The 13,795-nt window shown below is 39.3% G+C and overlaps 1 protein-coding gene across 1 annotated transcript in view; it reads left to right on the top strand.

Annotated features, from left to right (window-relative positions):
• Positions 1-13,795, top strand: part of LOC112390495 (NEDD4-like E3 ubiquitin-protein ligase WWP1) — a 60,495-nt gene that overhangs the window by 44,925 nt on the left and 1,775 nt on the right. The window contains exons 9-12 of the mRNA XM_024731454.1: positions 7,500-7,595; positions 8,947-9,121; positions 13,549-13,603; positions 13,688-13,772. Coding sequence (XP_024587222.1) covers positions 7,500-7,595; positions 8,947-9,121; positions 13,549-13,603; positions 13,688-13,772 — 411 coding nt within the window. The remainder of the gene's footprint in view (positions 1-7,499; positions 7,596-8,946; positions 9,122-13,548; positions 13,604-13,687; positions 13,773-13,795) is intronic.

Genomic DNA, 13,795 nt, shown 5'->3' with positions numbered 1-13,795 from the left:
GGAGGTAGAGTCGGAGGCTGGAGGCAAGGGTGACCCCTCTGGCTTATGCAGCACTTGGCTTGTGTGACCATTTGAGCCAGCAGTTTCCAATCCACGTCATCCTCCCTCTTTCCGTAACAATCTTCTTAGTTCCCGTGTGTCCGCTCTTGGGTAACTTGCGTGGCTAACTACACAGTACAGCCGTAGGTGCTAGTATCACGAGTGTTCTGAAGGAAGCGTATTCCAGCCCGTGAGTGTTATGCCAAGCGCCGTCTTGCCTAGAGCCCTTTCTTTGCTTGTGCTCTGACTGTTGTGCGGAGTGTTATTCCTCAGATATCTGCGTGTCTCTGCTCAAATGTTACCTTGCTCCAGAGGCCTTTCCAGATTCCCTCTCTCCAAATCAGGTCCCTCTGAACCCCATCCCCTGCCTTATTTTTTCCCAACCTTCTGTTATGAAAATTTACAAACACGCAGAAAAATTTAAAGAATTTTACAGTGAACACCCATATATCTCTATCTACCACTAGGTTCCGTAGTTGACATTTTACTCTGCTTGCTTTATTACACATCTCTTCATCTCTCCATTTGTCTAAAGTTTAAATATAATTTCCTGATAACTAAGTTGCAGATACCAGTACATTTTGCCCCTCAAAACTTCGGCTTGCATATCGTTAACTAGAATTCAATATTTGCTTAAAGATTTTTTGGTAAAGTTTACATAGAAGGAAATGCATGAGTCTTAAATGTGCCATTTTGATGAGTTTTGACAAATGCTCATTTGTCACACCTTTATTAAGATTAGAGTATTATCATCACCTCAGAAAGTTCTCTCAAGCTTTCAGTCAATCCCTGTCCCTACTTGGAGGGGGGGCAGCCACTGTTCCTCCTTAAAAGCTTTTTTCCACAATAGATTATAGATTAGTTTTCCCTGTTGTAGAACGTAACATAAATAGAATCAGTATGTACTCTTTTGACTAGGGTTCTTTTAATCAGCATGATGTTATATGTATTACTTTTCTTTATAACACTTAAATCACCATGAGACATATATTTGTGTGTTTTTGTCAGTTTTCTCTCCACTAGACTGAAAAGGGGGCTTTATTTTGTCCATTTCTGCATTCCTCGTGCCTAAAACTATGCCTGCCATGTAGCAGGTACTCAATAAATATTTATAAGTGAATTAGAGCTAGATTAAATGATTTTGAGTGAGTGAGCAATTGGGCAAAAGTCCTGGCTTGTAAATCATTCGGAGGAAATGGTAACAAAGTCAAAAGCTACTGAAAATTCAAGTAAGGTAACTGAAAGGCACCCATTGAATTTAACAACAAAGAGATTACTTATTGTTGATCTCTGACAGAATGATTTCTGGGAAATAGAGCGGTATTCAGACTGCTGTGTGATGGAGTGAATGGAAGGGATGGAAGTGTGATAGAAAACTCTTTGAAAGATTGAGAACTAATGCATAAAACTTTTTCCCTGTGAACACACAGGGAGAGATGAGTGTTTGGTAGAAGTGAGCAAGAAAAGATACAGTATTGAGGAGTAGATTTTTGTTTTAAAAAATGGCAGTGACCTAAGGGTGGTCAGTTGCTGATGGGCAGGAGCCAGGAGAGAGATTGGCAAGCCATACAGGAGAGAGGGGCAACTGTTGGTCGTGGTTTATGAGAAGGCAAGTCTTACCACCTACCCCATTATCCAAGTTTGAAACCAGTAGTTACCCACTCAGCAACTAAATTCTATCATTTTTATTGTAATATATTTAACAAAATTCTTCCACATTTATTATTATTTTAACAAGGTCTTTCTTCAGCAGTAGGTTTTGGAAATTTATGAGAAAGGGAGGCTACATCTGAATACTAGGAAGGGAGAGTATTATGGTTGAAGGTGAGGTGTAGCGGTTATAAGTTAGCACTTATCCCCGTGAAATTAAAGAATTCTATTGAGAAGTCTCATCAGTCGACCTGGTAATTTGCAGCTATTTGAGGGGTACTCATGAATTTCCACTGCAGGGATAATCTAGTCTCTGGCCAGTTCCAGCTCATCACTTTTATAGTACCCCCGAGTACAGCTCTAGTTGGCTGTCACTGTGAGTCTCCCATATCAAGCCTGAGACCACGCCCCTTTATCCTGGTACCGCCTTTTTCCCCTGCCAGCACCTTCCTTCCTCATTGCTGCCCAAGGCTTGCTCTGGTCACCACTCACACACTGGGGACTCATTCTTGGCAACCGTCCTGCCCCCAAAGGTAGACTCTCATTCTGGGAGTAAAAACTCAGCAAGTTGCCTTCCCGTGAATCGGCTGCCAGGGCAGGAGAGAAAAGCACACTGGGATCCTAGAGTCACTGGGTCAGGTGGTGAAACTGACCAGGCTCCTCCCCTGTGGGCCAGGAGTTCTTTGTCCCAAGAACGTTGTCAGCAGAGGGCAACTGGGTACACGGCATGTCCACAACCTGGGATGCCCTACCCCAGGAAGACAGGGTGGGGCATGACAGGAGTTTTTTTGTTTGTTTGCGGCACGCGGGCTTCTCACTGTTGTGGCCTCTCCAGTTGCGGAGCACAGGCTCCGGCTGCGCAGGATCAGTGGCCATGGCTCACGGGCCCAGCCGCTCCACGGCATGTGGGATCTTCCCGGACCGGGGCACGAACCCGTGTCCCCTGCATTGGCAGGCGGACTCTCAACCACTGCGCCACCAGCGAAACCGTCCCCTAATTTAAAATTTGTTTCTGATCACAAAACTAAGACATGACCAAATAAAACATTTAAATGATACAGAAACTTTTAAAGTACCCCTTAAGCTTACCACAGAGAGAGTGGTGTCTAAATATTATTCCAGTGGCATATATTTGCGAGCTTCTCTCGGTCATTGTTCCAGGCACTGGGTGTTCAGAGGGGCAAGAGAGCCCAAGACTCTGCTGCTGTGGAGCTAGTGTTACAGCAGGCTGACCAGCAGTGGCCTTGCATTAAAAACCTACTCAATAATGTCAGATAGTGACAGGTTCTATGAGAGGAAGGATAAAAGTAGGTGAAAAGGATAAAGAGCAAACTTATGTAAATTACTATTTTGCAAAGACTTGTAGAATTATTTTAAGAAAATGGAATCACACTCTACATACTATTTTTCAGTTGCTTTTTAAAACTTGGTCATATTTCCATGTCAGTACAAGTAGGTGCACACATTCACCAAATATTAATAAATGTTTAGTAAGCATCTCTTCTGTGGCAGACACTGTGCTATGTGCTATTAGTACACTGATGAGCAATATAGATCAAGGCCCAACCTTCGTGAAACTTTTCGTCTAAATGTGTAGGCTTAACCTTAATCCTTTTGAATGGGTTTATAGTATTTCCTTTTGTATTAATTATTGCTGTGTAACAAATTACCCTAAAATTTAGCAATTTACAACAACAAACATAATCTTACACAGTTTCTGAGGCTCAGGAATCTGGAAGTGGTTTAGCTGGGTGCTTTTGTGCAGTGTCGCTAATGAGGTTGCAGTCATCTGGAGGATGACTTTGCAAATCCAAGAGAGCTGAATTCTGGCCTGTCAGTGGGGAAAGCCAGGTCTACGCATTGGAGCCCCTGAAGCTCCCTTCAGCCTTCCACCCTGAAGGCCCAGGAATTGGCAGCATCAGATACCTTTGGAAGTGGCTGTGAAGACAGCACTGTAAACAGCAAGATTGTTTGAAAGTCACGTTGAGAAATGAATCCCTACTTTTCCTTCCTGCAGCTAGGACTGCTACCTTGCCCTAGGGGTTTCTTCTCTGGAGGTTCTCTGCATTTGGAACACCAGGCACAATTGAGGGCAAGGTACTGTACTACATCAGGGGACATAAGTGAACCTTTATGATGTTAATAATTGAATAAAGTTATAAGTGAATTTCCAAGCCCACATCCTTCTTTCATACCCAAATCCCAAAATACTGACAACCAGGATTTTACTATTCTACCCAGGAGACTGGAAGTGTCTTCTGTCAAAGCCTCCCCACGCCGCTGCCCAGAGACTAAAATACTGATAATCTGTTTGTTCATCAACAAAGTAGCCTCATTATATTGCCCTTCAATTAATTCCACAATCCACAAGCCCCACCTACAAAGCTCCTGGTCAGTTTTTTTGGTGCCCTACTCATTAGACGTCTGAGGGAAACCTTTTAATGTGAAGGGTAAAGATCAAAACAACCTAGAAAATGCTCTTGAAGAAAACAGACTATTTTAGTATTCTAAGAGGGACAAGAGTAGATGTAACATATTAAGGAAGAATGAGGTTTGTAAAAAGCTCTTGGAAACGTAATTCACTGGAAGATGTGGCTAATAAAGGTAAATGAATTTCCCAGAAAGTAGAACAAACATAAATTTATGAAGTAAAAGAAATAAAATAGAAAAATTAGAGGACCAGTTCAGAAGGTCTGATAAGAGAAGTTCCAGAAAGAGAAAATAGGAGGAAATATTTAACAAAATAAACAAAAATAACCCACCTTTTACAAACAAGAAGGAGGAACTTCCTTATGGAAAGGGCTCACCAAAACTCAGGATAATAAGTGAAAATAAATCTATATTAAGATAACTTGTTATGAAAATTTTAGTACATTGGGGCCAAAGGAAAAAATCATAAACATTTCCAGAGATTTAAAAAAAAAATGGAAAAAAAGCAAATCTCATAATCATCAAATCTCATAAAGCGTTAGACTTCTCAGAATCAACACAAGAAGCTAGGAGACAATATGCCTTAAATGCTGAGGGAAATTATATTCAGCCTAGAACTCTGGATCTAGTCTCACTGTTAGTGTGCACACAGAATAAATACATTTCAGACATCCTGGGTTTCCAAAAGTTTACTTCCCATGTAAGTTTACTTTCTGAGGAGGCTACCAGGATGCATGTTCCTCCAAATTTAGGTAAATAAAAGTGAAGGATGGGTTATCCAAGTGAAAGGAGTTACCAGCAAGATGATGAAAGGAAAGCTTGATGGCAGGTGTGACTGATAAAATACCCAATGAGCTTGAATTTTTTTTTTTTTTTTTTTTTTTGTGGTACGCGGGCCTCTCACTGTTGTGGCCTCTCCCGTTGCGGAGCACAGGCTCCGGACGCGCAGATTCAGCAGCCATGGCTCACGGGCCCAGCCGCTCCGTGGCATGTGGGATCTTCCCGGACGGGGGCACGAACCCACGTCACCTGCATTGGCAGATGGACTCTCAACCACTGTGCCACCAGGGAAGCCCAGAGCTTGAATATTTTGAGAGGAGATTTATGCAACTAGAAAAGTATTTGTAGTTAAATTAATAAGTACGAAGAAAATAAGGAAATGGGAGGAAAGGAGACAAAGAAATCATGGTGTGTTCATAGCTCAGCTGTCAGGAGGGTTTACACAGTCATAATAATTATAAGGGAAGAACACAGCATATGTGTGTATTTGGAACAGTTGGAAGGAGGGTCCAGGTTACAGTGTATATGCGTACATCTGTGCAGGAAAGAGACTTAGAGCTTCACCTTTCATAGTGAGAAATCAATAAATTATGCTTGAAATTAAATTAGTAGAGTAAGCTTGTTAATAAGAAAAAAGAGGTAAATGCTAAAAGAATTGGCTAAAACAGTTGAAAATATTGCCTTTGGGGAGTAGAAAATGAGATTAGGGGACAGTAGGCACTATTGTTTTTTTGTAATGAGCCTCATAGACTATCTGATTGTTTAAATTGTGTGGAGGTTACATAATTATATATCTGTGAGATATATATTAAATAGTATATGAAAGTATATATAATTTTGATAAAAATTAAAGCTAAATTAAAAGTAGTAAAGAGTATTTGTAAAGAAAGTTTGGAAACCAGGAAATTTTGATATAGAATAGCAGTACAAATTCAAGAACTGATTATAGGAATTAATACCTAAAAATAGGAAAAGTACCATTATCAGGAAGTTCTTGAAACTTGATATATTTTGTAGGTATTTGTTTTTGGCTGTTAAGCTTTCCTACAAATAAGTGACCCACTGGTATGTGTCCTAGGTATTCCAGAAATGTCTTTAAAATAATTCCGTATTTAAATCCTGCCTTCCCATGAACATTTATTATTATATAAAAACATATGAAGTAAATCTGAAATTTCAGGTTATTATTTTTAGTAAAATACTTATGAGGAATATCTAAATTTTTGTAGTTACAGGGTAGCATGAATGTTCCAGTGTAGGATTTTATACCACTGTTTCATAATAGATAATTTTAATAATCTATATGATCCTGAATCGGTTGTGAACTTGGGCATCTTTATTGTTCATGGTTACTGTTTAAGCTTGTTGTGACTAATGTTTGTCAGATGCAGCTTAAACAAATGATTATTTTTTGCATGCCATTTAAAATATGTATGTATGTGTACACCTTGTTAGGGAATAACTTTAATACGGTCATTGTGTAGGAAAATAATTTAAAAATTAAAGGCCTCTCTAATCAAAAAGAAGTCAAATTAAATTGGATCCTTGTGTTTAAGAGAAAGGAAAATATTTTCCATTTATTCTACTTTCAGGTGAAAACAAGAATATTAAACTCAGAAATACCAGGTTTTTATGTTTAAAATTTTTCTTCTATACCATTTTAAGGAAAGACTGGAAAGGAAGAAATAGGGATCACAGAGGAGAAAATGAGGGTGGGGAAAATAAGAGATTGAGTGTCTTTGAGTTAGAACAGAAAAAGATAAAATTGGATGTCCATAAACTCAGAGGCTTACCAAAGACAAGAGAGGGATAGTGTGCACAAAAAGAAGACACTATATGCAGATAGAAGAAAGAATTTTCATGGAGCTGTGTCACCACATACTTTAAGGAGATTTCTGCTAAAATCTTTTAGATGTGTATTTTCTAAATTGCAAAAATGGATATTACTTCATTGACATTTTGTGCTCTGGGCATGATATTAGGCTGAAAGTTCCTCTGGTCTTGATTGAATTTCTGTTTTCTGATGATTTGGATTTCTGTAAATTAGTAACTTTTTAAAACTTTATGTATTATTTTGTCTTCCTCTGCTAACTGTACTTACTGAGTTGTCAGTACTGTTGATGAAAGGTGAGTAATTAAGGACTTAAAAGGCACAATAGGGACTTCCCTGGTGGTGAAGTGGTTAAGACTCCACACTCCCAATGCAGGGGGCCGGAGTTCCATCCCTGGTCTGGGAACTAGATCCCACATGCATGTCTCAACTAAGAGTTCGCATGACACAACTAAGGAGCCTACGTGCCTCAACTGAGGAGCCAGTGAGCCTCAACTGAGGAGCCCTCGAGCCACAACTGAGGAGCCCACCTGCCACAACTAAGATGCAGTGCAACTAAATAAATACATACGTAAATAAATAAATATTTTTTTAAAAAAGATATCTTCTTTAAAAAAAACACAATAATTGAGAAAAGAAACAACTTTATTTTATGTATATATGTGACCTTTTAAAGTAAAACTTACCTGTAATTTTTTGGATTATAAGAAGGAACCATTTTTCAGATTGTCTTAGTTTGTTATCTTTTATTTTTGCTTTTTCATTGAAGGTGGGAACAGAGAAAAGATCCTCATGGTAGAACCTATTATGTGGATCATAACACTCGAACGACCACATGGGAGAGGCCACAACCTTTACCTCCAGGGTAATGTAGCATCTTATACATCTTCAATTGTGTTTTATACATGTAATTTTAAAAGTTTATTTAATACAATATAAAATGATTCATTCTACATGTTATGTTTCCTTGATTTGCTTTTGTGAGTAATGAATGTTCGGTAGATGAGATTTGTTACATTGTGTCTCTTTTACAGTTAGTCTGAAGGGCTTCCAAGAGATTGTCAAACATTGGCATGAGTTTACTGAGAGCAGTTGTAGAATTTTGATCCAATTTGAGTCCTTGTTATTTTTTAAGGAATGAAAGTCATATTTAGGATAGTTTATATGTATGGTTCTCCATAGATAGGGATCTAAGCTATGCTATTGAATGACACTTAACGTAATAAATATTAGTATCATTCAAAATACCTAAAAGATTGCTGCAAGTAAAATTGTATTATATTATGTCTAAAATTATAGAGGGTTTTAAATGAAAAAGCATTTCTATTACATACTAAATAAAGTTTATGCTCTTAAGTGGTCATTCAAGGTCATTCACAAACTGTCCTTCCAGATGCAACTCAGGGTCCACCAATATAAAACATATTCAAAGTCCAGAAACTTCAGGACAAGAACTATGTTATTTTTGTGAGATTGGTTGCTGAAAGCATACTGAAATCATATAAATTAATGACATAAATTGGCTTAAGGTGAACTAAACTCTGGAGGATAGGGAGAATTCTGACTGGTAGAGAAGGGCATTCTGTTCTGAGGGGATATTAAAACAAAGGCATGACAGAATGAAACATATGACACATTTGGGGCCAGCAAGTAATTGATTTGGCTCTCATATGGGTCCCTTGAAAGACCTTAAGGGAGTTAAGGTGAGAAATGGCAAATGGGTTCATTTTTATGCTATGCCAGAGAACGGTGATAGGTGGAGCAGCATGGCCCGATCTGCACTTTAGTTCAGCAGCAGTGTAACCGTGAAAGGTAGGTTAAAAAGCTATATAAGTTGAGTTAAAACCCTTTACATGGGCAGGAATGATAGAGGCAGATTGCTAGGTATACAGTAAACACTCAGTAAATGTTTATCAAAAAAAGAGGGAGAAAGTATAGTCATACTGTTACTGTTCAGTCTATGGCCTCTTTTTTAGACAGCACTTAGAAATCATATAGGGAAGAATGGGAAGGTAGTTTAGCTAAAATAGATAGCAAGTGTTACATGTTCATAATTTTTCTGAGGAGTATCAGTATTTACATTCTTTTAAACTTAGCTCTTGGACTTGATTTTTAAATTATTTAAGTGAAGTATTACCTAACTACCTTCCAGTTTCTTATAGTAAGAGATTATTGTTTATTTTCATTTTTACTATTGCTTATTTTATTTTTGGTAGTTGGGAAAGAAGAGTTGATGATCGGGGAAGAGTTTATTATGTAGATCATAACACCAGGACAACAACCTGGCAGCGGCCTACCATGGAATCTGTGCGGAATTTTGAACAGTGGCAGTCTCAGCGGAACCAACTGCAGGGAGCTATGCAACAGTTCAACCAACGATACCTCTACTCGGTAATTAGGAAATTATAAGATTTTAATACAGCTTTTCCTCCAGGCTTTTCCCTTTTCTATCTTTGTGATTTTTCTTAAATGTTATAGATTACAAGGTCTTTTTTAGTTGATCATTAGTAAATAATTAGCATTTCTGATATACATAAGCACTTTTAAGATTTTTTTTTTAATTCTAGTTTACTATCATAACTATACAATCAGGTTTTTTTCCTTATTAAGTGGTAGTTTCATAAATGCAATTTCTTAATAAAATAACTTGTCTTTACCAGTTCCTAGTCTTCTACTTTTAGTTATAATCATTTGGTTTGCTTTAAACAAAACCAGTTACCTCCTGATTTTACTTAAGGCCAGTCTTGTATATTCCAGCTATTCTGATTCCCATCCCAGATCCTCAGAAATGCTTTCATCTGTTTTGGCCCACCAAATATATATTCTTGGGATTGGAGGTAGTTTTGTTCCAAAAAAAATCTAATGCTGTCTGAAACTTTGACCAATTGGTGATCTATTTATTGCCATAAGCAAACATCCATAAGAATTGGGGGTGGAGGGGACTTCTGTTAAATAGGTTTGATCGCAAGAAGTAGAAAATATAAATTTTAAGTACTGGGCATCTCTAGAGAGTGTTTTGAGGCAACTTGAAACCCCAAAATGTAGAAGGGAATTAGGAAAGATACAAAAAGAAAACTTAACTCTTCAGAATCCTACCTCAGGATGGCTCATTCAACTCCACTTTCTTTGGAGGTTAAATAATAAGTTCTCATTTGCAGGTTGATCCACTCCCCTGGTTGTCTATAGCCAGCAGAGAGACAGTGGGCCAACTCAGCTTGCACAGCATCTTGTGCTGTAAATTTCTGGTTTTTTAGCAACTTATACAGAAGTCTGTGGTCAGGTTCCATCGTTAGCTGTATATAGTAAACAAATTATGTACTGTGTGTGTGTTTTGGTTGGACTTTGTTGTATGTATGAAAATCTTAGGGAAACGGCAGAATTAGGCAAGTTGTGTATCAGAAGTGTGTTCTATACATAACAGAACATCTTTAGCCAGATTGAGGTTTATTATCTAAATAATATTGAGTACAATTAAAAGTATCTATTACAAGGTTATAAAATATCAAGATGCATACACTTTATCATTAAGAAACGATTTTTCAGGTAATGATTTTTATATTTGACATTCTTTAAAAATTGATGGTAAAATGTTTATATTTCCTTTTGAAGGTATTTCTGGGTTGTAGTAATGTATATGCATTACTGTATGTATGAATATATAAAAGCTATTAATACTAAGGTAAAAGTTTACTTGTATAAAGATAATTCTAGTGTTTAATATTTATTAATAGGCATTTGTTTTTTTGGTTTTTTAAAATTTTTTTAACATCTTTAAAACACTATAATTGCTTTACAATGGTGTGTTAGTTTCTGCTTTATAACAAAGTGAATCAGTTATACATATACATATGTTCCCATATCTCTTCCCACTTGCGTCTCCCTCCCTCCCGCCCTCCCTATCCCACTCCTCTAGGTGGTCACAGACCACCTAGCTGATCTCCCTGTGCTATGCGGCTGCTTCCCACTACCTATCTGTTTTACGTTTGGTAGTGTATATGTCTATGCCACTCTCTCACTTTGTCTCAGCTTACCCTTCCCCCTCCCCATATCCTCAAGTCCATGCGCTAGTAGGCCTGTGTCTTTATTCCCATCTTACCGCTTAGGTTCTTCATGACATTTTTTTTCCCCTAATATTCCATATATATGTATTAGCATACAGTACTTGTTTCTCTCCTTCTGACTTACTTCACTTTGTATGACAGACAGAGGTCTATCCACCTCACTACAAATAACTCAATTTCATTTCTTTTTATGGTTGAGTAATATTCCATTGTATATATGTGCCACATCTTCTTTATCCATTTATCTGTTGATGGACACTAAGGTTGCTTCCATGTCCTAGCTATTGTCAGTAGAGCTGCAATGAACGTTTTGGTACATGACTCTTTTTGAATTATGGTTTTCTCAGGGTATATGCCCAGGAGTGGGATTGCTGGGTCATATGGTAGTTCTATTTGTAGTTTTTTAAGGAACCTCCGTACTGTTCTCCATAGTGGCTGTATCAATTTACATTCCCACCAACAGTGCAAGAGTGTTCCCTTTTCTCCACACCCTCTCCAGCATTTATTGTTTCTAGATTTTTTGATGATGGCCATTCTGACCGGTGTGAGATGATATCTCATTGTAGTTTTGATTTGCATTTCTCTAATGATTAATGATGTTGAACATTCTTTCTTTGGCTCTCCCACCTCAGAGGCACAGCACTGACTCCTGGCTGGAGCACCAAGAGCCTTTCTTTCAGCCACATGGCTCAGAATAAAAGGGAGAAAACGTTGAAAGAAAGAAAGAAAGAAAGAAATAGGGAAAGGGGGAGAGGGAGAGGGAGAGAAAGAAAGAAAGGGGATAAAATAAAATAAAGTACAATAAAATAAAATAAAGTTATTAAAATAAAAATAAATTATTAAGAAAAAAATTTTTTTAAGTAAAAAAACAAAGAAAAAGAAACGGACGGACAGAACCCTAGGACAAATGGTGAAGGCAAAGCTATACAGACAAAATCTTACATAGAAGCATACACATACCCATTCACAAAAAGAGAAAAAGGGGAAAAAATAATATATCTTGCTCTCAAAGTTCACCTCCTCATTTTGGGATGATTCGTTGTCTATTCAGGTGTTCCACAGATGCAGGGTACATCAAGTTGATTGTGGAGATTTAATCCGCTGCTTCTGTGGCTGCTGGGAGAGATTTCCCTTTCTCTTCTTTGTTCTCACAGCTCCCAGGGGCTCAGCTTTGGATTTGGCCCCACCTCTTCGTGTAGGTCGCCTGAGGGCATCTGTTCTTTGCTCAAACAGGATGGGGTTAAAGGAGCAGCTGGTTGGGGGCTCTGGCTCCCTCAGGCCGGGGGGAGGGAGGGGTACGGATGCGGGGCGAGCCTGCAGCGGCAGAGGCCAGCATGACGTTGCACCTGCCTGAGGTGCGCCGTGCGTTCTCCCGGGGAAGTTGTCCCTGGATCACGGAACCCTGGCTGTCGTGGGCTGCATAGGGTCCCGGCGGGGGAGGTGTGGAGAGTGACCTGTGCTCGCCTTCTTGGTGGCGGCAGCAGCAGCCTTAGCGTCTCATGCCCGTCTCTGGGGTCCCCACTTTTAGCCACGGCTCGTGCCCATCTCTGGAGCTCCTTTAAGCAGCCCCCTTTATCCCCTCTCCTCGCTCACCAGGAAACAAAGAGGGAAGAAAATGTCCCTTGCCTCTTCGGCAGGTCCAGAGTTTTCCCCGGACTCCCTCCCAGCTAGCCGTAGTGCCCTACGTAGTGCCCTTCAGGCTGTGTACACGCAGCCAGTCCTCTCCCTGCCCTCCGACCGAAGTCCAAGCCTCAGCTCCCAGCCCCCGCCCGCCCCGGCGTGTGAGCAGAGAAGCCTCTGGGGCTGGTGAGTGCCGGTCTGCATGGATCCTCTGTGCGGGAATCTCTCCGCTTTGCCCTCCACACCCCTGTTGCTGCACCCTCGTCTGTGGCTCCGAAGCTCCCCCCGCCCCCCGCCCCAAGTCCCTCCCCATGAATGGGCTTCCTAGTGTGTGGAAACCTTTCCTCCTTCACGGCTCCCTCCCACTGGTGCAGGTCCCGACCCTATTCTTTTGTCTCTGTTTATTCTTTTTTCTTTTGCCCTACCCAGGTACATGGGGGGTTTCTTGCCTTTTGGGAGGTCTGAGGTCTTCTGCCAGCGTTCAGTAGGTGTTCTATAGGAGCAGTTCCACATGTAGATGTATTTCTGATGTATCTGTGCGGAGGAAGGTGATCTCTGCGTCTTACTCTTCCGCCATCTTCCTCCCAATCTAGGCATTTGTTTTAAAAAGAACTGTGATAATTATTTTATTTTTAAACAAATAATGTTACCTCATTTTAACACTACAATTTTCTTTCTTTTTTTTTTTTCTTCCATTTTTAAAGTCTTTATTGAATTCGTTACAGTATTGCTTCTGTTTTATGTTTTGGTTTTTTGGCGGCGAGGCATGTGGGATCCTAGCTCCCTGATCAGGGATCCAACCCACACCCACTAACACTATAATTTTCTCTATGCTCTTTTCTCATGTCCTTTCACTCCTGTGGACTATTATGGAAGGGCTAAGAGATTAAAGTACTGATGTTGATATATTATTTGTAAATCATTTTAGAAAAACTATTAATTTTATCACTTAATTGACTCCTCTTAACTCATGACAGTTTTAGGACTTTGTGTCTTGAAATTATTATATTCACATTCCTTTATCGTGTTTTTTAGAAAATTACTATAAAATGTGATTCTGCCAAGTGCTTAAGTTTATGCTTTTATATTAAAAACCTGTTTTTTAAATTTCTCCTCCCAACCCTTTTCTCCAATTAGGCTTCAATGTTAGCTGCAGAAAATGACCCATATGGGCCTTTGCCACCAGGCTGGGGTAAGCTAATATGTTGTTGGTAAAAATACCTGAAATGTATATATAGCAAATAGTTAATAAATGCTACGCTCACTCTGTTTTTAGAAAAAAGAGTGGATTCAACAGACAGAGTTTACTTTGTGAATCATAACACAAAAACAACCCAGTGGGAGGATCCCAGAACTCAAGGGTATGTATATACTGCAGCCTTAC

Source organism: Neophocaena asiaeorientalis, unplaced genomic scaffold (genome assembly GCF_003031525.2).
Source record: "Neophocaena asiaeorientalis asiaeorientalis breed wild unplaced genomic scaffold, Neophocaena_asiaeorientalis_V1.1 scaffold371, whole genome shotgun sequence".
Taxonomy (NCBI): Eukaryota; Metazoa; Chordata; class Mammalia; order Artiodactyla; family Phocoenidae; genus Neophocaena; species Neophocaena asiaeorientalis.
The sequence above is the reverse complement of the archived record's forward strand: the minus strand, read 5'-3'. Positions and strand labels throughout refer to the sequence as shown.